At 48.2% G+C, this 22882-nt stretch overlaps 1 protein-coding gene across 2 annotated transcripts in view; it reads right to left on the bottom strand.

Annotated features, from left to right (window-relative positions):
• Positions 1 to 7382: 7382 nt before the first annotated feature.
• PHAF1 (phagosome assembly factor 1) overlaps positions 7383 to 22882 on the bottom strand; it is a 52634-nt gene continuing 37134 nt past the window's right edge. For both annotated transcript variants that reach the window (XM_068150437.1, XM_068150436.1), the window contains exons 9-17: positions 21497 to 21609; positions 20790 to 20923; positions 20062 to 20145; positions 18833 to 18915; positions 17060 to 17103; positions 13290 to 13333; positions 11381 to 11439; positions 10075 to 10147; positions 7383 to 7601 (exon numbers count right to left, since the gene is read on the bottom strand). In XM_068150437.1, the coding sequence (XP_068006538.1) occupies positions 7512 to 7601; positions 10075 to 10147; positions 11381 to 11439; positions 13290 to 13333; positions 17060 to 17103; positions 18833 to 18915; positions 20062 to 20145; positions 20790 to 20923; positions 21497 to 21609 (724 nt within the window). In that variant the 3' untranslated portion in view covers positions 7383 to 7511. The remainder of the gene's footprint in view (positions 7602 to 10074; positions 10148 to 11380; positions 11440 to 13289; positions 13334 to 17059; positions 17104 to 18832; positions 18916 to 20061; positions 20146 to 20789; positions 20924 to 21496; positions 21610 to 22882) is intronic.

Raw genomic sequence — 22882 nt, 5'->3', positions numbered from 1 at the left:
GAGAGAGACTGGTTTTGTATTCTTGGTTTTTTTCCCCTCCCATCCATCCTTGTTCCTTGCCCTTGTGAACCTCACCTGTTACTGTTATATATATATATATATATATATATATATATATATAGTTTAAAGAAAACTCTTTACCTCTCTGCTTCCAAGCTGACTCCAAATTATTGCTTGGTGGATCCGAGCTCTTAACTCCCAGTTAAGGCTCAAACCACTACACACAGGAAGCTCCATTTGAACATGAGGAGGAACTTTATGTTGTGGTTGCCACAGCCCTGGAGCAGGCTGACCAGAGAGGTGGCAGAGTCTCCATCTGTGAAGTCATTTAAGGCCCACCCAGACACTGCCCTGTGCAACCTGCTCTAAGTGTCTGCTCTGGCAGGGGGTTGGGCTTGATGATCTCCAGAAGTCCCTTCCAACCCCTGTCATTCTGTGAAACAGCTACAGCTTGGCCTCACCATTGCTTTCAAAGGAAGACCCACATGCAGACTGACTCTCATGCACATTTGGAGCCATCAAACAACACCCAACAGAAGCTCAGCGACTACCAGGCTCTAACAAAAAATAGAAAGTCCACGTGCAGTGGGCACCACCACCCTCAGCTTCCCTTTGGAGAATGCCAGCTGGAGTCAAACCTCCAGCCAGCCCCTGCCAAGGATGATTCACCATCCTGCTGTAATGCTGAGCTGTGGGAAAGACTTTGGGTTTAGACAGGTTTGATGAGAGTTTTGGAATACGAATGATCATGAGTGCATGAATCAGTTCTCACACACCACCTGACTGTTATGTCAGCAGAAGCAGGGAAAAAAAAATCTGGTTAGAATTAGAAGCACAACTCTTCCTGGCAGCAAGAAATTGAGTTCTCTTGACAGGAACTGCATTTGGGGGAAGAGAGGGTTCTAGTATTACACAGCAACGCTCATCGACGTAGCACTGCCCGTACCACTCACAGGAGCCCAGGGACTGCTTGAAGGCCTAATAGGCACAAGAAGAAATACCAGCTCCACTTCCAGAGAGGGCAAAGCAATCGGGTTAGGTGCAAGCAAATGAAACCCTGCAGAAAAACACTGCAATGTTCAAGGTAAGGACAGAATTACAGAATGCATCAGGCTGTTAGAATTCCTCCGAGGTCATCTTGTCCAAGCCCCCTGCAGTCAGCAGGGACATCAACTACATCAACTACAGCAGGCTGCCCAAGTTTAATCTTTGATGTCTCCAGGGATGGGCCCTCAACCACATCCCTGTACAACCTGTTCCAGTATTTCACTATCCTCATTGTGAGGAACTTCCTCCTGATGTCCTGCCTAAATCTGCCCTGCTCCAGTTTCAAACCATTGCCGCTGGCCCTATCACCACAGGCCCTTCTCAACAGCTCCTCCCCAGCCTGCCTGTAGGTCCCCTTCAGATACTGAAATGCAGCTATACCAGACACACACTCTGGGTTTCTCTACAAAGGAAGAAGACATCAAAATGGGATCACATGCATCCTGTGTTTATTAGCAAAGGTGCTTCACCTTGCATCAAAGAGGTTTATCACAAGAACCCAAAATGATGGACCACCACGCTGCCAACATGCAGGCTCTGCATCAGACCACACAGAGCTCTTACCAAGGACAACTGCAGCCCCAGTCTCTCTGCTCTTGTGGGAGGGGAAGGTGATGGGCCCTGCCCAGCTGGCCTGGCAGAGCTCAAGCTGGCACACCACCACACCCCTAGCACCCCCCTGCAAGGTACAACTTGAGGTTCAGCTGAACAGCCTTGCTCCTACCACACTGCCAGCCTCACCTTCTCCCCCAGAGCCCCTTTATTCCCTGTTCTTTCCTCTCTCCATTGCGGTGGTTCAAGACTGCCTCCAGTACCCCCACCCAGTCCTAACTTTTCCATGCAGTACATGACAGGCTGGACTTGATGATCTTTGAGGTCTTTTCCAACCTTACTGGCTCTATGATCCTCAAGGCTCCACACCAGCTCTCCCAGCACAGGAACAGCCTGGCTTGGCTTGATCCAAATAGCAGCAAAGAAACCAAACCATCTCAGAGAAGCAAGCTAGAAACAGCTGCAATCAAAGGCAGGGTGAGGAAACCCAGAAGAGCTGCTCCATAGCATGTCCTCACACCCTTCTTTAGCTCTGCCTCCCAAAAGTCAAAGGCTTTGCACTCAGCCCAGCAGCAGCAGCCAAGATACAAAGCTGCCTTGAGTTTTTTGTCAGAGGAAGTTCTCAAGATGGAAGGACTGACCTAGAGAAATATCTGGGCTGCCCATTTCATCATCTACACTTTTTTAGTCCCCTTGACTCACCAGAGCACTCCATGTGAGGAGGGGAGTCACTACAGTTGTCAGATACCTGTGGTTAGCTGCTGGAATCCTGTCCTAAGTCTGACCACAGCAGTCCTGACCTCACACTTCCCAGGAACTTCAACTGAACATGCCTGAGAGCAGAATACTGGTGGCATCTGCATAGCCATGACTCACCTAATCCTGTCATGAATTTACCTCCTCCTGCAGCTCCTCTGGAGCCTGCATTGTAAAAGAATGAGAATGAATTGAAATTAGCAGGATCACTGTTTAGCAACAAGCATAAGCGTGCACATCACCTCCCCTCAGAGGTGAGAACATTCTCCAGGAGCACGCTGAGCTGAGCACCAGGCAAGGTCCTTTTGCATTCCTAAACTGAAGGCTGGTAGAGAAGGGAGAGCTGAGTGCTCTTCCCTGCATTACAGAGCCACTGAAGAAATGCAGGTGGGAAGAGGAATCCAGGTCCTTAGGTCCTGCATTCACCTTTCAGCTGCTTCTACAGCTCCTCTGTAGTGGATCCTCAGGGCACAAGAAAACAGCATGAAGTTTGCTCTTTCACTGCAGGCTTTTCTTCCATTCTGTTGGGTGATTAAACTCTTTGAAGCATGATTGATTCTAATGACACCCAAAGGCTGACATGAGCAGAACTATCACATTTTGTAACACAAGACAGCAGCCACTGGTGAGTTACCATACTTGCAAGACTTTCCTTCTCCTCTCTGGGGCAAAATTTCCTGAGCTTTCATGCATCTACTAGGAAACAGGCTGCCAAGTTGTGTTAGTTTTTATCCTGGTCCTTCAGAGAACAAACACACTCTAGTGGCTGAAAAAGAGGAACATCAGTCAGGTATTTTCATAGTATCATAGTATCATTCAGGGTTGGAAGGGACCACAAGGATCATCTAGTTCCAACCCCCCTGCCATGGGCAGGGACACCCCACACTAGATCAGTCTGGCCACAGCCTCATCCAGCCTGGGCTTAAACACCTCCAGGGACGGGGCCTCGACCACCTCCCTGGACAACCCATTCCAGGGCTTCACCACTCCCATGGGGAAGAACTTCCTCCTCACATCCAGCCTGAATCTCCCCACCTCCAGCTTCATTCCATTCCCCCTAGTCCTATCACTACCTGAGATCCTGAGAAGTCCTTCCCCAGCCTTCCTGTAGGCGCCCTTCAGATACTGGAAGGCCACAATGAGGTCACCTGGGAGCCTTCTCTTCTGCAGACTGAACAGCCCCAACTCCTTCAGTCTGTCCTCATAGGAGAGGAGCTCCAGCCCTCTGATCATCCTCCTGGCCCTGCTCTGGACACGTTCCAGCACCTCCACATCTCTCTTGCAATAGGGGCTCCAGAACTGGAGGCAGTACTCCAGGTGGGGTCTCACCAGGGCTGAGTAGAGGGGGAGGATCACCTCCCTCGACCTGCTGGCCGCACTTCTCCTGCTGCAGCCCAGGATCTGATTGGCTTTGCGGGCTGCAAGTGCACACTGAGAGCTCATGTTGAGCTTTTTGTCCACCAGCACCCTGAAAGACAGTCAAATAAAAAGGACTAATTGATAAGGGGGGGAGGGGGGGGGGGAGGAGGAAATGTAAGGAAAAAAACCCAAAAACCATCCACGATTTTATTACAAAAAACACCCAGCAACTGTATTTAACACAAAAACAGTAACTGAGAGCCTCACTTTATTTTTCTTTCAGTGTACATGCTCATTATTATTATTATTATTCCATTTAATTTACAGAAGGGCTGTGGGAAATCCAAGGAAAATTCAGAGAGGAAACAAACCAAGGAGGGGGGAAAAAAAAAACCAAAAACCAAACAACCACAACAACCAAGAGAGGAAGGTTGAGGCCCAGAATTTTCTTAGCAAGCAATGATCACAGGAGACAGCACAGATTGAACAGGGGTTCAACAGGAGTGACACCTAGGGAGAAAGGGAAGCTTTTTTTTTTTGTGTGTGTTTTTTTTTTTTCTCTTATCCATTAAGATTCTCCAGGGGGCTTTTGGTTGTCTGTTGTAGCAAAACAGTTTGAGAGTGTCACAGTTATACAGGAAGACTAAACGGCAAAGGACGTCTCACACGCACGCACACGGGACACGCACGCCGCGCTGACCCCTGCTTACTGGTCCAGGATCCGACAGTCCGTTTTCCTCTCGCTCACCCACTGGGTAAAACTATACAGGGTTACGCTGTACATGGAGTTCAAATTACAAAAAAATGTCCTATTTACAAGGGATCTGTACACACATAGTAAAACTCACAAAAAATCCTCGTCTAGGTATCACAAGTTGCTACACCAAAATATTAAAAACGGGAGAAAAGTAGACATTTCTCTTGTCCTTTTTTTGTTTTCTTTTGTTTTCTTTAAAAAGGGTTCAATATCCCAAAGACAGACCACCTCTTGTTTCCCAACACCCTCGCCGCCCCACCCCCACCCCCTCCCCCACCCCCAAGTAAGACCACTAAGAGAACTAGAAACCTAAAAGTATCCTCCCGGGATAAAAACGTCGCGAGCAGCATCTCCCAACTAGAAAGAAGCCGAAATCCTGTCTGCTGGGGTGGGGTGTGCAGGTAGCATCTAGGAACAGAAATGGTGACACTACAGGAAGGATGTCTTTGGCTAAACCTTTGGCATAAATTAAAACAAACAAAAAAAAAAATCACACATCAAAAACTGCAGAGAAATAAAAAAAACCAGAAGGTGGTCTGGGTGATGGCAGAGCGTGGGAATTGCCTGGGGAGGTGCCATGCCATGCAGCCTCTCCTGCCTCTAGGAGCGGGAGGTGCCATGCCATGCAGCCTCTCCTGCCCCTAGGAGCGGGAGGTGCCATGCCATGCAGCCTCTCCTGCCCCTAGGAGCGGGAGGTGCCATGCCATGCAGCCTCTCCTGCCCCTAGGAGCGGGAGGTGCCATGCCATGCAGCCTCTCCTGCCCCTAGGAGCGGGAGGTGCCATGCCATGCAGCCTCTCTTGCCTCTAGGAGCAGGAGGTGCCATGCCATGCAGCCTCTCCTGCCACTAGGAGCGGGAGGTGCCATGCCATGCAGCCTCTCCTGCCTCTAGGAGCGGGAGGTGCCATGCCATGCAGCCTCTCTTGCCCCTAGGAGTGGGAGGTGCCATGCCATGCAGCCTCTCTTGCCCCTAGGAGCAGGAGATGCCATGCCATGCAGCCTCTCTTGCTCCTAGGAGCATGAGATGCCATGCCATGCAGCCTCTCCTGCCCCTAGGAATGTGAGATGCCATGCCATGCAGCCTCTCCTGCCCCTAGGAACGTGAGATGCCATGCCATGCAGCCTCTCCTCCTCTAGGAGCAGGAGATGCCATGCAGCCTCTCCTCCTCTAGGAGCATGAGATGCCATGCAGCCTCTCCTCCTCTGGGAGCATGAGATGCCATGCAGCCTCTCCTCCTCTGGGAGCATGAGATGCCATGCAGCCTCTCCTCCTCTGGGAGCATGAGATGCCATGCAGCCTCTCCTCCTCTGGGAGCATGAGATGCCATGCAGCCTCTCTTGCCCCTAGGAGTGGGAGGTGCCATGCCATGCAGCCTCTCTTGCCCCTAGGAGCAGGAGATGCCATGCCATGCAGCCTCTCTTGCTCCTAGGAGCATGAGATGCCATGCCATGCAGCCTCTCCTGCCCCTAGGAATGTGAGATGCCATGCCATGCAGCCTCTCCTGCCCCTAGGAATGTGAGATGCCATGCCATGCAGCCTCTCCTCCTCTAGGAGCAGGAGATGCCATGCAGCCTCTCCTCCTCTAGGAGCATGAGATGCCATGCAGCCTCTCCTCCTCTGGGAGCATGAGATGCCATGCAGCCTCTCCTCCTCTGGGAGCATGAGATGCCATGCAGCCTCTCCTCCTCTGGGAGCATGAGATGCCATGCAGCCTCTCCTCCTCTGGGAGCATGAGATGCCATGCAGCCTCTCCTCCTCTAGGCAAACAGAGGTTTCCAAGAGAAAACCCCTAAGATTTCAGGAAATCTAAGAATTTGGAACAGAGGCAAAGCTATTTTTTTTATGTGTGCTGACATTTTCTCTAGTATCAAAAACTCTGCCAAACCCTTTGTGACTGAAGCAGAATTCAGCCCTAGAAAAGAGCCTCTTCCAGAACTACTGTGTGAAGCTGCTCATGAGAAATGAAATTAAGTCAACCAGCCGTGGCAGAAAACAACTACAACAAAAACAAATCACCTTTTTTTTGTCTTCCTCAGCATATCAAGTACATATTAGTGCAGGAAGGTGGACAAATTTGATCCACTGTATAAATAAGCTTGCTGCTCAGCCTCCATTTAAATAACCCTCACACCCCACTCACACCCAGTACACAGATGCTCCTCAGTGAAGATAAAAACGTCTCCTGTTGCCTTCTCTCCTCAAGTAATTAAAGTGTATGTAGTGCAAATGTTACAACCAAGTATTTATGCAACGTGCTACTTTGCTTGGTTTAAAAGAGAAAACACAAACCAACCACAAACAAACAAAGTCACACAAAGGAACCCAACCAAACCAAACAAGATGTGGTGCCTGAAAAGAAAAAAAAAAAAACAACAAACCAAACCAAAATCATGGACATATATACATCCTTGTCACACTTGGTACAAGGTCCTAAGCCACAGAAATACCCAGGTGTTTGTAGCTAGAATATATACACACTCACACGCACGCGTCTCGCTTCAGAATGTGACCACCACATCGATACAGTAACACAAAACAGACTCAATACCTGCTTCCAGATGCTCCAAGGCTCAGAAAGGTTGTGCTTCTAACTCTTGCAGTCATTATGTGCCCTCCCCACCCTCCAAGCTCTTCCGTGCTGGGCTTTCCCCCTCCCCCCCGCCCCTGTCCCCGGCTGAGAAGGGAGGGACAGTCTCTCCAGGTCTGTGCTGCATAGGATGAGGGCAATGGAGAGGAATAAACGACGGCACAGGCACCTAAGCTGCTTTCCTCCATCACCAGTTCCATGCCCCATGATGAAGGGTTGAGAGAATTTTCCCCTCCAGGCCGCTCCTGGCTGGAAAGGCTTAGTGAAACAAAACAAACCCCAAAACAAACTGAAAAATAAACAAAACCCCCCAAACCCCCCCAAAATAACAACCTCCCCCCCATAACAAAAGAAATCCTAACGTGCTTTCCATATTCTAAGTGGCAGCAAATCAAGGCACGCTGTACTAATTCTGTAGCATTGAGATTTGAGCTGACTCTGCAGGGGATGCTCTCACTGGGGAAGGTCCGAGGGTCTCAACTGGCTGCTGGGCCGCGTGGGGCCGTACAGGGTAACAGAAGCTATGTGATTGTTCTGCATCACCTGCAAGAGAACAGCAGGGGAAAAGAGAAGTCAAAACCAAGTGGGCACCAAACAGGCACGCAGAAGACTCCCAATGGTAAATATGGAACTGCTCTGCCACCCACCAAAGGAATCCTGACAGCCGAAGAAAGCGACAAGCTCCTGGCTAGTGCCTAAAAAATGGTCTCTAGATATTGGGATACTCTAGAGAATAAATGGTCTCATGATACTGTGGCCAGCTCTGGAGACCCCAACACAAGGAGGGCATCTAACTGTTAGAGCAGTTCCAGAGGTGGACACAAATATGAGAGACTAGACTAGAACAGAATAGGAATATAATAGGAATAGGAATAGAATAGGAATACGATGGAATAGGAATAGGATGGAAGAGGAATAGGATAGGAATAGGATGGAATAGGAATAGGATGGAAGAGGAATAGGATAGGAATAGGATGGAATAGGAACAGAATGGAATAGGAATAGAATAGGAATAGGAATGGAATAGGAACGGAATGGACTAGGAATAGAATAGGAATGGAATTGGAATAGAATAGCAATGGAATAGGAACAGAATGGACTAGGAATAGAATAGGAATAGGAATGGAATAGGAACAGAATGGAATAGGAATAGAATAGAAATAGAATGGAATGGGAATAGAATGGAATTAGAATAGGAATGCAAATAGGAATAGGAACAGAATAGGAATAGAATAGAATACGAATACAATAGGAATAGGAATAGAATAGGAATAGAAATAGGAATAGAATAGAATAGAATTAACCAGGTTGGAAAAGACCTTTGAGATCAAGTCCAACCTATCATCCAACACCATCTAATCAACTAAACCATGGCACCAAGTGCCTCATCCAGTCTCCTCCTAAACACCTCCAGTGAAGGTGACTCCACCACCACCCTGGGCAGCACATTCCAATGGCCAACAACTATCTCTGGGAAGAACTTCTTCCTGACCTCCAGCCTAAACCTCCCCTGGCATAGCTTGAGACTGTGTCCTCTTGTTCTGGTGCTGGTTGACTGGGAGAAGAGACCAACTCCCACCTGGCTACAACCTCCCTTCAGGTAGTTGTAGAGAGCAGTAAGGTCCCCCTTGAGTCTTCTCTGTGGGAAGAGGTTGTTTTCAGGTAGCTTTGGAAGGCTATAGGGAAGATTTACCTTTGCTCCAATTAGAGAAAGCTATGTTTTGTCTTTGACTCTGAGGGGAATACAAACACCTTGTAAGCAAAGGAGAGAAGCTGAGCAGAATTTGGTTGGATGTGTTAAAATATTGTTTTGTTGTTTTGACCTATTGTATGCCTGAATTACATACATGCCAGCAGAAAATGACCAATTGAGATGTGACACATGTGCCTTCTGATAGACTATATAACTTTGCTGTATAACCTAATAAAGGTCTTTTCCTGCTTGCATCTTGGTCCTGAAAGCATCAGTCGAGGCAAATGTAACATCAATAGAAAATCTATACTATTACATTCTCTTCTCCAGGCTAAGCAACCCCAGCTCCCTCAGCCTCTCCTCACAGGGCTGTGCCCCAGACCCCTCCCCAGCTTTGTTGCCCTTCTCTGGACACCTTCCAGCAACTCAACATCTTTCCTAAACTAAGGGGCCCAGAACTGGACACAGGACTCAAGGTGTGGCCTAACCAGTGCTGAGTACAGGGCACAATGACCTCCCTGCTCCTGCTGGCCACACTGTTCCTGATGCAGGCCAGGATGCCATTGGCCTTCTTGGCCACCTGGGCACACTGCTGGCTCCTGTTCAGCCTACTATCAAGCAGTACCCCCAGGTCCCTTTCTGCCTGGCTGCTCTCCAGCCACCCTGACCCCAGAGAGCTGGAGGACATTTTCTCTGAAGACAGGCTGAGAGAGTTGGGATTGTTCAGCTTGGAGAAGGAACTGTTCAGGGAAACCTTCATGCCACCTTACAGCATTTGAAAGGGGCTAGAGAAGAGCTGGAGAGGCACTTTTTGCAAAGGCATGAGGTCACAGGACAAGGACTAATGGCTTCAAACTGGAAGAAACTGAACTTAGGTTAGACACCAGGAAGAAATTCTTCCCTTTGAGGGTGGTGAGGCACAAGAACAGGTTGCCCAGAGCAGCTGTGGAGGCTACAGGCCTAAGCATTCAAAGCCAAGATGAGGCCTTGAGCAACTTAAGTCTAGTAGGAAGTATTCCTGCTAATGGGAGGGGGGTTGGAATGAGATGATCTTTAAAAGGTCCCTTCCAACTCAAACCATTCCATGACTCTAAGACTTAAACACCAGCGTGCTCCACCACCGCTCGGAACCAAGCGCGTGCATCCCCTGCCAGGAAAAGCTGCAGGTGACAAATCTGAAGTTCCAGCTTTCACATGCAAATGTACAACCTCAGAGAAGAGATTGGAAAGCCACTTGTTGCTGCCAATAAATTCTAAAAAGGGAAATAAGAAGCCAGGAGTAGTAAGAACAAACTTCTCATCTTCTCTTGCTTTTCTCCTAACCTCAAAGATCATTCGCTGCAGTCCAAAGCAAAAGGTTGACCCAAACGGGTTAGTGTTGTTTGGAGATGATGACCTGAACAGAAGAGAGAAAAGAGAGAAAATGGATGTGTGAGGATGAGGAATTCTTAGTAAAGTAAGGTAAATTACAGCATCTTTCTCATGGCTTTCATCAAAAGCAAGCAGATCTCTTATTGCAACACCACTGCCAGGCTCCAGGTCAGCCAGAGGGATACCACTGCTTAATGTCACAGAGCAAGGGAGAGAGTAATTAAAAGGAATTATTAATGACCTCCCAAGAAAACTTTCACCTAACTTGGACAAGAATAACCCTGAAAATAAAGAGATATTTGGGGGGGTGGAGGAAAGGCACCATGTAATAGATTAATTACAAGTTCTTTTTGTGCAAGATCCTTTCCCAGTCTTCAACCTACTTTATGGCTCAGCCTCTGCCAGCTGTATTTGGTATTTGCTGCCTGTTAAACCACTGCTGTTATGTTGAACAAGATTACCCTGTAAGATGCTGAAATGGAATGAATCCCTTTTTTATTCAACAGGATTTTTCAAGGTTAAGGCATCACTTGTCATTCAGTTCCAAGATTCTTGGATCAGCCAGGTGATAAGGACAGCCAGCCACCCCCATGGATTTTAGATCACAGCCAAGAAAGTCTCAACCCTCTAGAAAATATTTACCTTTTGGCCTTTCTTGTAACTGATCAGTTTCTCAAAGGGCATGCATGAGGCATTTGAGATGTGCTCAGTAAAGCAAACTCTGGTGGAACTACTCTGGGTTTCATCTGTTGTAGAGAAGGGCTCTGCAATCACTGTTTTACCTCAGCTTTGCTTCTGCTCTAATGACCTCCTTCGTGTAAAACAGGAGTAAAGGGGAGCTAAGGGCACAAGGATTTAGGGGGAAAAGAAAAAGAAATCAGCCTGAAAAATCACATGAAAGTCTGAAGGAAACAGCTTGTTTTGTGTATCTGAAATTGCTGCAGCATTCTGACAGTAGCCATGGCTTACACTTGCCTCCAGATAGATCAGTTCCATCTCAGAAATTCTGTGATTCATAGATAGAATTCTACATCACAGAGAGATGACTGCAAACAAAATGCCTCTTCAACCCAACCCCTGCAGTAACATCATCCTGCATGTCAGCCTCTGTCCTCTAAGAGCAGCTACTTGGCTGTCTTAGTGGCCAAAGAGCCTGCCAGCAGAACAGGCCAAAAGGTGCAACAACTCCTCCTCTGCCTAAACTCATCCTTTGTTAGCAGCTCAGTCCTTGACAAGCAAAACAAAGAGAGGTCCTTACCTGTGAAGTACCACTGGCTTCTCTACAGGATGCCCCAGGAGATCCTGAATACTGTCCCACTGTAAATATAACAAAGACTTTGTGTTAAAATCAGGCACAGGAAGCCTGAAGCTTTCTTAATATCTAGAAGGAGCATCATGTGCATCTGGTGGTGACACATTCATCTGTCAAATAAAATATTTACAGCAGTATTCTGTGACTGAAGCTATATTCAGGAATGAAATTATCCATTACTAGGGCTGGGCAATCCACTCAGAGTTTATTCTCATTTTTTTGTCTCAAGGTAGCTTTGAATTAATGTTATTAATATTAAAAAACCAACCAATAACCTCTGTGAGTCTTGTGGATAAAATATAGCTGGGGAAAAAAAGTGTCTCAACATGTAGCATTTCAGGGACACCTCAGAGGACAAAGCAGCTGTGGGAAACCTCAGCAAAATACTTCCTAGCATGTCTCTGCAGAGAGCAAAATAGCAGCACTGCTACCTTTCCCCAAAGTCTTGCCTTGAGTACTGTGGTCAGTTCTGGGCCCCTCAGTTTAGGAAGGACATTGAGACACTTCAATGTGTCCAGAGAAGGGCAAGGAGGCTGGGGAGAGGGCTCAAGCACAAGCCCTACGAGGAGAGGCTGAGGGAGCTGGAGTTGCTTAGCCTGGAGAAAAAGAGGCTCAGGGGAGACCTTCTTGCTGTCTACAACAACCTGAAGGGAGGTTGTAGCCAGGAAGGGGTTGGTCTCTTCTCCCAGGCAACCAGCACCAGAACAAGAGGACACAGTCTCAAGCTGTGCCAGGGGAGGTTTAGGTTGGAGGTGAGGAGGAAGTTCTTCACTGAGAGAGATGTTAGCCATTGGAATGTGCTGCCCAGGGAGGTGGTAGAGTCACTATCCCTGGAGGTGTTCAAGAGGGGACTGGACATGGCACTTGGTGCCATGGTTTAGTCAGGAGGTCTGTGGTGATGGGTTGGACTCAGTGATCCTTGAGGTCTTTTCCAACCTTGGTGATTCTGTGATTTAAGTGACAGGTTTGGAAAGCTGCACTATTTAATGGTTGGAATGTCCAGCTTTTCACCACTCTGAGCTGATTTAAGAAGCTGCAGCTTCACACACAAGGCTGAAATTAATTCAAAGCACTGAAGGACATAAATAATTCAAGTCAAAAAGCAAAGAACTGCCACTTTCAGGTTGCTGACTCCCATTTTTTCCTCTCAGCATGGGACCTGAAATTCACCAAGCAAAGCCTTCATTTGGCACCCCAGGAGCCAAGAGAGCTGCATCAACCCTGGCTGAATGTTAACTGTAGAGACATGGCTTGAGTTAAGTTTTTAAACTTAATGCAGCCCTGAAACCTGCAGCAGCAACTACCCAGAGGTCACCTTCATTTAGGTGGCAAGGTTAGCCTTTCAAAGAGTCCACTGTCATCAGGAGGTGTCACACTGGCAGTGACAACATCTCTGAGAAGCATCCCACTATAAGCACCCTGCAGAAGAAAAGTGGAAGGGCACTGGATCCTCTTATTAAATGCTGCATGGCTTCAAGAGCTATGTTCAAGAGAAAAGCTCTGACAACTTGGTCCAGAAATCTCTCTTGCAGCTAATGTTCAGCCACTTTCCACATCAGCTATTTTACTGTCACTTTCCACATCACCACTTGTACTGCTCCATTTCTACCTGCAGCTACCTTCAAATACACAGCATGCAATGACCCAAGAATTTAATTTACTTCAAGAATGCTATCAGAAATGCCTTCAGCTCTCAATACAACACAAAGGTTTCAATCACAAAGCATAATACATATTAACTTTTGGCCTTCAACTTCTCTCTTCTAAAGTGGGGGACAACTGCTGTTAGTACTTCAAGGTGCATTGCCAGGCAGTTCAGATGGTGCAAGGAAAGCATTCAGCTCTGCACACTCACCTTGCTGTATGTTGTACACGTTTCTGTCTGTGAATCAGCACTATCTGTGAAAGAAAAACCAGAAAAGCCTTTGTTTGAACACTCTCCTATAAAATCCCTCATTTTGGGAGGTCAGTTTAGCTAACAGAAGTCGTACAAGTATTAGATCACTTCATATACAAACTTGCCAGCATTGAAAAGCAACCAACATTGTCAACAACATTGATTCAATGCCATTAAAGGCTACACCTTGAGTCCTGTGTCCAATTCTGGGCTCCTCAGTTTAGGAAAGATGTGGAGTTGCTGGAAGGTGTCCAGAGAAGGGCAACAAAGCTGGGGAGGGGTTTGGAGAACAGCCCTGTGAGGAGAAGCTGAGGGAGCTGGGGTTGCTTAGCCTGGAAAAGAGGAGGCTCAGGGGAGACCTTCTTGCTGTCTGCAACTCCCTGAAGGGAGGTTGTAGCCAGGTGGGGGTTGGTCTCTTCTCCCAGGCACCCAGCACCAGAACAAGAGGAGACAGTCTCAAGCTGTGCCAGGGGAGGTTTAGGCTGGAGGTGAGGAAACAGTTCATCCCAGAAAGCGAGATTGGCCATTGGAATGGGCTGCCCAGGGAGGTGGTGGGGTCACCATCACTGAAGATGTTTAGAAGGAGACTGGATGAGGCACTTGGTGCCATGGTTTAGTTGAGTAGATGGTGTTGGGTGATACGTTGGACTTGATGATCTCTGAGGTCTTTTCCAACCTGGTTAATTCTATTCTATTGGCAACTGAAGGTGATTAAATAAACCTGCCTACACACAGCCAAGTCCCAAGCTCTAACACTATCTTTCAGCTGTTAACCTCACAGAGAAAAATGCCAAGCGTAAAAGCAATTAGATCCCTCTGCACCCTGTTACCATGCCTAGCACAGCCGCTCAGGGACAGGGCATGATGTGGCACTCATCAAGTCCAGACACTTCACGGCACTTGGAAGGAAGGTGGCTAAATTGACAGCTTGAGAGTCAAGAGCTGGCAGCCTGACAGCTAAAATGCCACTCTTTCAGAAGCAGAGACAGCAGAGAACTTGGGAATTCAACTCTACCTATATCAAACCAACTGAGGTGTGGGCAGCATTGCAGTTACACTTACGGTCTTAAAACCAAATTGCTGGTAGTTTGGAGCACTTCCATACACACTTTTGGGGAATACTGACCACTGAAAGCAGCTTCCTGAAGCAGTGGGGGTGGACCTAGACACTAAGTCAGTCAAATATAACAAATGGTCTTTGATAATAGCTCTGCTGATTTTCTACTTGCTAACTAAACACAATTTACAGCAGTGTGTCCAGGTGGCCAAGAAGGCCAATGGCATCCTGGCCTGCATCAGGAACAGTGTGGCCAGCAGGAGCAGGGAGGTCATTGTGCCCTGTGCTCAGCACTGGTTAGGCCACACCTTGAGTCCTGTGTCCAGTTCTGGGGCCCTCAGTTTAAGAACGACATTGAGACTCTTGAACACATCCGGAGAAGGGCAACAAAGCTGGGGAGGGGTCTGGGGCACAGCCCTGTGAGGAGAGGCTGAGGGAGCTGGTGTTGTTTAGCCTGAAGAAAAGAAGGCTCAGGGGAGACCTTCTTGCTGTCTGCAACTGCCTGCAGGGAGGTTGTAGCCAGGTGGGGGTTGGTCTCTTCTCCCAGGCAACCAGCACCAGAACAAGTGGACACAGTCTCAAGCTGTGCCAGGGGAAGTTTAGGCTTGAGGTGAGGAGAAAGTTCTTCACAGAGAGAGTTGTTCTGCATTGGGATGTGCTGCCCAGGGAGGTGGTGGAGTCCCCATCCCTGGAGGTGTTCAAGAGGGGATTGGATGTGGCACTTGGTGCCATGGTTTAGTAGTCATGAGGTGTTGGGTGACAGGCTGGACTTGACGATCTCTGAGGTCTTTTCCAACCTTATTATTCTATGCTTTACACTGGAAGAATCCAGTGTCTGTGCAGCTTCATCTCTGGCTGTCAATTTCCTGTCTGCAGCTGAACTACAAAAGGGAGTTAATGAAGCTGCATCAGGCACTGCCACCAGATGGAAGATGTGGGGGTTCATCATTTTTAGAACAGTTATTTACAGTTTGTTACACATCCTGACTGTAAGCTAGAGAGCAGAAAGGTGAGTGAAAAAACACACCCAGCAAACAAACTGCAAACACACACCCAGGCACATTCAAAAGAGACTCATGGTTATGAGGTGAATACAGAGAACCAGCACTGAGTGCTTTGAAGCACTGCCCAATAACCCAATGGAAATGAATTGAAAATGAATTTTAGAGGGAGGACTTTCATGTTTATTCTCCTGGCTGAAGTGCAGATCAACTTTTATATGAGCTTGTATACACAGACACAGCTTTTCTGGGTCTGTATTCCTCTACCTGCTCCAGCTGCTTTGACAGGCACAGGAGAACAGGAGAAGTGCTTTCAGGGAAAAACAATCCAAATGAAGAAAGAATCCCTGGCCAAAACCTTGCCAGCATCCAGTGTTATGGATAACCACAACACTCCTTCTCCCAGTACCCCTGTTAATTTGTATATTAAAGAACTCTGCTTCAGTCCCCATCATCTGGGCTGCATCAGGAGAAGTGTGGCCAGCAGATCAAGGGAGGTGATCCTCCCCCTCTACTCAGCCCTGGTGAGACCCCACCTGGAGTACTGTGTCCAGTTCTGGAGCCTCTATTACAAGAGGGATGTGGAGGTGCTGGAGTGTGTCCAGAGAAGGGCCACAAGGATGATCAGAGGGCTGGAGCACCTCTCCTGTGAGAACAGACTGAAGGAGTTGGGGCTGTTCAGTCTGCAGAAGAGAAGGCTCCAAGGTGACCTCATTGTGGCCTTCCAGTATCTGAAGGGGGCCTACAGGAAGGCTGGGGAAGGACTTCTCAGGATCTCAGGTAGTGATAGGACTAGGGGGAATGGAATGAAGCTGGAGGTGGGGAGATTCAGGCTGGATGTGAGGAGGAGGTTCTTCACCACGAGAGTGGTGAAGCCCTGGAATGGGTTGTCCAGGGAGGTGGTCGAGGCCCCGTCCCTGGAGGTGTTTAAGCCCAGGCTGGATGAGGCTCTGGCCAGCCTGCTCTAGTGTGGGGTGTCCCTGCCCATGGCAGGGGGGTTGGAACTAGATGATCCTTGTGGTCCCTTCCAACCCTGAATGATACTATGATACTATGATCTTCAACCAAGCAAGGTTCCCCCTGCTTTGTGGAGCTGGGCACATACTAAGGTATCTTGAGGACTTTGCACTATTCATTAGGTTGAGATTTTCAAGTGAACACAACAGACAGATTTGGTCTACAGCACACAGAGCCAACACATTCTCAGAGCTTGTTCTGATTCCCAGCTAAATCAGTTCAAAGATCAGGATTAAGCTCTTCAAGAGCAAGGTCAGCACTGAGAAGTCGAGCAGTGGACGGGACAGACCAGCTCAGACTAACACCGCCTTACAGATTTGGAGCCTCCAGGTACAAGGTGATTGATTTTAGCAGAGTGGCAGCAGTGCAGAAAATTAGTGGTGTTGCAGCTGAAGGTTTGCACAACCCTCAGCAAGCAAACAAGGCAATGTAAATAAAATCAGAACTGCCAGCTTCTCCTGAAGTGTTCTGTTGGGCTTTTTCCCCAACACTGAAATGGAAACCTACCACCCAAATTCCTCCTTTGTCTCAATGATATCGTGATACAGCTTTCAGTGTTAGCATCCTCTGATGCTGAGGGATGCAGCAGAATTCAGAACTCTAAGCATTTGGTGGTGTGCCCCCTGAAGGAGGAGAAGAGATGACCTACTCACCTCGCTTAATGACTAGTGGAATCTTGAATTCACAGCGATGGTAACTAGAAAGTGCAAATCAGAAAGCTGTTAGAGGGCAGAAAAGGCAACACCCACTGCCCAGCACAAACCCAGGGCTCTTAGCCACTTCCATGAGAAGTCACACAAGTAATAAAAAGGCAAATGAAGGAGTTAAGAGATTTAAGAAGAGTTCCCATTTCTATTTTCCACATCAAATAATGAAGCAGCCTGGGAGTGTTCTGACAGCTGCCTGGAGGACACAGAAGGTCCTCCAGCACAAATCAGACAGTGGATGGAGAAATGCTCAGCTGAGAGACAGCACTAGAGATTTCTCTATCACTTGCTTTTATCAGACATCAGTCATTCCTTCAACCATATTCATCCTCTGAAGAGCTCAGAGTTAAAGAGTGCTGAAAACACACTCAGAAGCATGAGGCTGTTTTATTTGCAATCACTAACTGAAGCAATGCCATGAAAAAAACCCAAGAGCCAACCTCCCAGGACACCCCTCTGAACACAAAGGTCTGCCTCTGGCAAGAGACTTTGCACATTACAGCTGGCTACCTTACCTTATTTACTGGTTAAGACATGCTTCACAATATAGAAACATTTAGAAGCATTCAGAAAATAATAACAAATAAATAAGATGTGGCAATAAAGATGATAGAAACCTCCAGTGCTGGGGCCCATGCTCTTTATCTATGACCTGGAGGAGGGGATTGAGTCCATCAGCAGTAAGATTGCAGATGACACCAAGCTGGGGGCAGGAGTTGATCTGTTAGAGGGTAGGAGAGCTCTGCAGAGGGACCTTGACAGGGTGGACAGATGGGCAGAGTCCAAGGGCAGGAGATTGAACACATCCAAGTGCCAGGTTCTACGCATTGGCCACAACAACCCCAGGCAGTGCTACAGGCTGGGGTCAGAGTGGCTGGAGAGCAGCCAGGCAGAGAGGGACCTGGGGGTAGTGGTTGATAGTAGGCTGAACATGAGCCAGCAGTGTGCCCAGGTGGCCAAGAAGGCCAATGGCATCCTGGCCTGCATCAGGAACAGTGTGGCCAGCAGGAGCAGGGAGGTCATTCTGCCCTGTACTCAGCACTGCTTAGAGGCCACACCTTGAGCCCTGTATCCAGTTCTGGGCCCCTCAGTTTAAGAAGGACATTGAGACTCTTGAACACATCCAGACAAGGGCAGTGAGGCTGGGGAGGGGTCTGGAGCACAGCCCTGTGAGGAAAGGTTGAGGGAGCTGGGGTTGCTTAGCCTGGAGAAGAGGAGGCTCAGGGGAGACCTTCTTGCTGTCTACAACTCCCTGAAGGGAGGTTGTAAACAGGTGGGGGTTGGTCTCTTCTCCTAGGCAACCAGCACCAGAACAAGAGGACACAGTCTCAAGCTGTGCCAGGGGAGGTTCAGGCTGGAGGTGAGGAGAAAGTTCTTCACAGAGAGATTGTCCTTTGGATTATGCTGCCCAGGGAGGTGGTGGAGTCCCCATCCCTGGAGGTGTTTAGGAAGAGACTGGCTGGGGTGCTTGGTGCCATGGTTTAGTTGATTAGATGGTGCTGGGTGATAGGATGGACTCAGTGATCTCAAAGGTCTCTTCCAACCTGGTTAATTCTATTCTCCACAGGGTTACCAGATACACCAAAGACATTTGGAGGAGGGGAGGGTGGGGAATATCCTGGGGTTCTATAAAGGAAATAAGGACTTTCCCTTGCCAGATGTTTTCAAATACTCTTTAAAAACCACCAAAAAACCAAGAGAGATCAGTTTTGGACTCACATGTTGAAGTTGTAATGACCAGGGTAATTTGTATGCAGGACAAATTTCTTCACCTTGTGAGTGTTTGCATCGAAGAGAATATCCTGTTGAAGTAAAAAGAGACAGACATGAAGTCATTTGGGTAGAGGAAGGTGGCTTTCCCCACACTAATCTGTGACTGGTTACAACAGCACCAGCAGATAGTGGTATGTGTGTGTCACAAGGGCGGTTGGGCACTGGAACAGGTTGCTCCTAGAAGCTGGAGAGGCTTTAAGCCTGGAATTGTTCAAAGCCAGCTTGGATAGGACCTTGAGCAACCTGGTCTAGTAGAAGGTGCCCCTGGAACCAGATGATCTTAAGATCCCTTCCAACCCTGAATATTCTATGACTGTATCTCATTCAAGCCAAGAGGAACCATGAAAAGCTGCATGTGAAAATGAGACTACTTGTCAATTCAAAACCACACATTCCCTCCAGCACTCACTCACAACTGCAGCTTCATTTGCTAATGTTGACAAGTTTTCTAAGGAGGCCTTGCATTTCCTGCATATTAGTTATTGGAACACTGACTACAGCAAAACAGCTCTAAGGAGGGACAGGAGAGTTGGACTATATCCCACAGCCTGGCAAGCTTCCACAACTGGTGCTGTGGCACACCTACCTCAGTTCTGTGGGCCTGGAGCAGGGATTTCTAGAACAAGAACTAATATAGCCATGCATCAGGCATGGCACAGGGAGAAAACCTAAGAGAATGCAAAAGCACAAAGTGCCCTTCATCTGCTGCTGGAGATAACCCAGAAGCCCAGCGTGGCAGGGGGTGGAAGGGACCTCTGGGGATCATCCAGTCCAACCCCTTGCTAAAGCAGGGCACCCACAACAGCCAGCCCAGGATCACAATGGCCAGCTGGGTTTGGAATCTCTCCAGAGGAGACTTGACAGCCTCTCTGGACAGCCTGTTCCAGGGTCCCAGCACTCTCAAGTGAAGAAGCTTTTCCTCATGTTTAGGTGGAACTTTGTGTTCTAGTCTGCACCCCCTGTCCTACCCCTGATGATGAAACATTACTGATTGACTCTGCTAGCTCTAGTGCTAGAGAAAAGTCAGGGCAGTTTTTCATAGCCACAGGTTCCTAAGGCAGCAATCAAGAGTCATACAGCCTTTCATTTCCCCCAGCCTATAACCTTCTGCAAAGAAGGCTGGGTGCCTACAGCAAACCTTTCCATGCATCTGTTTATGGCAGCTTCCCACTCACCACTCCAAGGGTGAAATAATTGAAGAAGTAGTCATTGCACTTCGATGGGACCTGCTTGTGGGGTGAGGGTGAATGGATTTTCATCTGCAAGAAACATGTTTCAGATGCAGTAAATAACACCCACAGAGATGAAGGCATTTGCAACACCACTACATCCCAACAAAGCTGCCTTGATCTCATCTGAAGTCATGCTCAAATAAAGAGGAGCGTTTGCTTCCCGAGAGGACCATCAGCTGCTTGCAGTGGCACAGTGACACATCAGCTTCTTTCAGCTATCTGAAGTAAAAGAGTTGCTGCTATGTAAAAAGATGAGGGAAGGATCAGAGTGTAGGAAATGATGTTACAAAAAGCAGAGCTCAAAACTCTAGGCAGCACACACTTGACAAGGCTCAGCTGGAGTCCGAGGTCGCTGCCACTTCTAGCAGGTTAAAGACAGTTAAAAGGGTATCACTGGAAACAGAAAATGCCACTTGGAATTAATAAAAATCTAAAACAAATGAAAAAAAACCAGACAAACAAATCTAACCAGATGAAAAAAACCCCAAAGCTTTTAACCCCCCCAATTCTACCCTGGTTCATCCTGGTCCATTTGAAGCCAAGCGAAGCGCTTCCGATTCATGCTGCCAGGCAGCCGAACCTCACCGGCCTTGCAAAAACACGAGCCCCGGGGTGAAGCCAAGGCAGCACTGCAGAGAGACAAAGCCCTGTGTCTGAGTGAGCCCCCTCACCTTATCTTCAGACTTGTAGAAGACTTTGTGTGGAGAGCCCAGCGTGCTCAGCACGTCCTGGCAGGAGTCCCCGAAGTACACGCAGCGCTCGAATACCCGCATCTTGGCGTCGGCTAGAACACCCGGGCCGCAACCTGAGCGGCAGAAAACACCTCAGCATTCGTCCCTCCTGCTCACAGCACACACCAGCAAGTCAATACCAAGAGCTTTGTGTTTCTCCATCACAAACCAAACAGCTGCATTCTTTAGAAATTTCTTCTAATCTCCAACCCAAACCTCCTCCTCTGGCGCAGCGTGAGGCCATCTCTTCTCATCCTCCACTTCTTCCTTGCGAGAAGGGACCAACCCCCATCTCACCCCAACCTTTCAGGGAGTTGTAGAGAGCAAGGAGGTCTCCCCTCAGCCTCCTTTTCTCCAAGCTAAACAACCCCACTTCCCTCACCAGCCCTGTTCTCCAGACCCTTCACCAGCTTTGCTGCCCTTCTCTGGACTTACTCCAGCACCTCAATGTCCTTCGTGAAGCGAGGGCGAGTTTCACAAGGTTTGGGGATTGGTTTGGCTTGCTTTCAATAGTACAAGACAAGATATACAGACCACTTTAAAACCACCTGTAAAAGCATCACAAGTAACCTGTGTTGGACTTATAAAAGTCAACCCTTCTTTTCCTGAGGGAAGCAGCAGCTCAACGCTGTGAGTGTCACCAATACCTGCAGTGAGCAGGCGAAGCCGTAAACCTGAGGGTCCAGTTCCATCTCGCAGTACATCCACGTTCTCAGCATACACATTGCCAAGGAAACAGCTGAGAGGCATCAAGGGAGCCCTGAAACCAGACAAAAACCCCCTCAGGATTCATTTCATCTTCATGTTGGCCAGTAACAAGCTGCTACCAGTTCACTGGAATGGAGCACGTGAAATCTGACAGAGCTGTGTTGAGTTCAGACTGAAAAGCAGAAGTGAAATTAAACAGGAGGATGAGAAGGGCTGGGTGGGGGGGAGAAGAGAACAGAGGAGTAAGGCAGCACTCAAATGCAGGACCTTTAATATTAGTGAAACAAACAGCAAGTTTCAAAGCCTCCAGGAACTGCAGAAGCTAGTTGTCTGGTCTAGGCTTGCTTGGTGCCATGGTTTAGTTGAACAGATGGTGTTGGGTGATAGGTTGGACTCAATGATCTCGAAGGTCTCTTCCAACCTGGTTCATTCTATTCTATTGTAGATATCACCTCAGGCTTCTCTCAAGTAAAAATGGAAGTTATACAGGTTTTAGCTGAGCTGTAGGAGGCTGATTCAATTGACTTGATCATGAATTCATCCTCAAGAAGAGGATGAAATTACAGAGGAGAGTCACAGAATGGTTTGGAAGGGACCTTAAACATCATCTAATTCCAAACCCCGTGCCATGGGCAGGGACACTGTCCTCCAAATCAGGTTGCTCAAAGCCCCATCCCACCTGGCCCTGAATGTTTCCAAGGAGGAGGCTTGTACTCCTTCAACTAGGCACAGCACCCAAATGCAGCAGAGAGGCCTTAGTGGAATGCTCCCTCTGCTCTTGGGAGGGTGAGTGCTCCAGAGCCCAAAACATGAAACCAGCTTGTGCAGGTACACCACAAACTACTCTGCTGCTTTACTAGGCAACTTCTCATTTTAATTCAATTACAGCAACATCTGGGGAAAGAACAGCCTTAAGTGAGGTATTCTGTTGAGGGTGCCCCCTCCCTGGAGGTGTTCAAAGTAGGCTGGACAGGGTCTTGGGCAACCTGGTCTAGCCTGACCTCATTGCCAGGGAAAATTATGGAAAAGAACATCTTGGGGGCAATCACTGCACACCTGAAGGATGGCCAAGGCATCAGGTCCAGCTACCATGGATTTAGGAAGGGCAGGTCCTGCCTCACCAACCTGATCTCGTTCTATGCCCAGGTGACTGCCTGGTGGATGTGGGGCAGGCTGTGAATGTAATCTACCTGGACTTCAGCAAGGCCTTTGACACCATCCCCCACAGCAAACTCCTGGCCAAGCTGTCAGCCCCTGGCTTGGACAGCAGCACTCTGAGCTAAGTTAGGAACTGGCTGGAGGCTGAGCCCAGAGAGTGGTGGTGA

This window comes from Melanerpes formicivorus, unplaced genomic scaffold (genome assembly GCF_026170545.1).
Source record: "Melanerpes formicivorus ecotype bairdi unplaced genomic scaffold, bMelFor1.0.p_v2 SCAF_20, whole genome shotgun sequence".
Taxonomy (NCBI): domain Eukaryota; kingdom Metazoa; phylum Chordata; class Aves; order Piciformes; family Picidae; genus Melanerpes; species Melanerpes formicivorus.
Note: the sequence above shows the minus strand (reverse complement) of the source record. Positions and strands in the feature narration are given on the sequence as shown.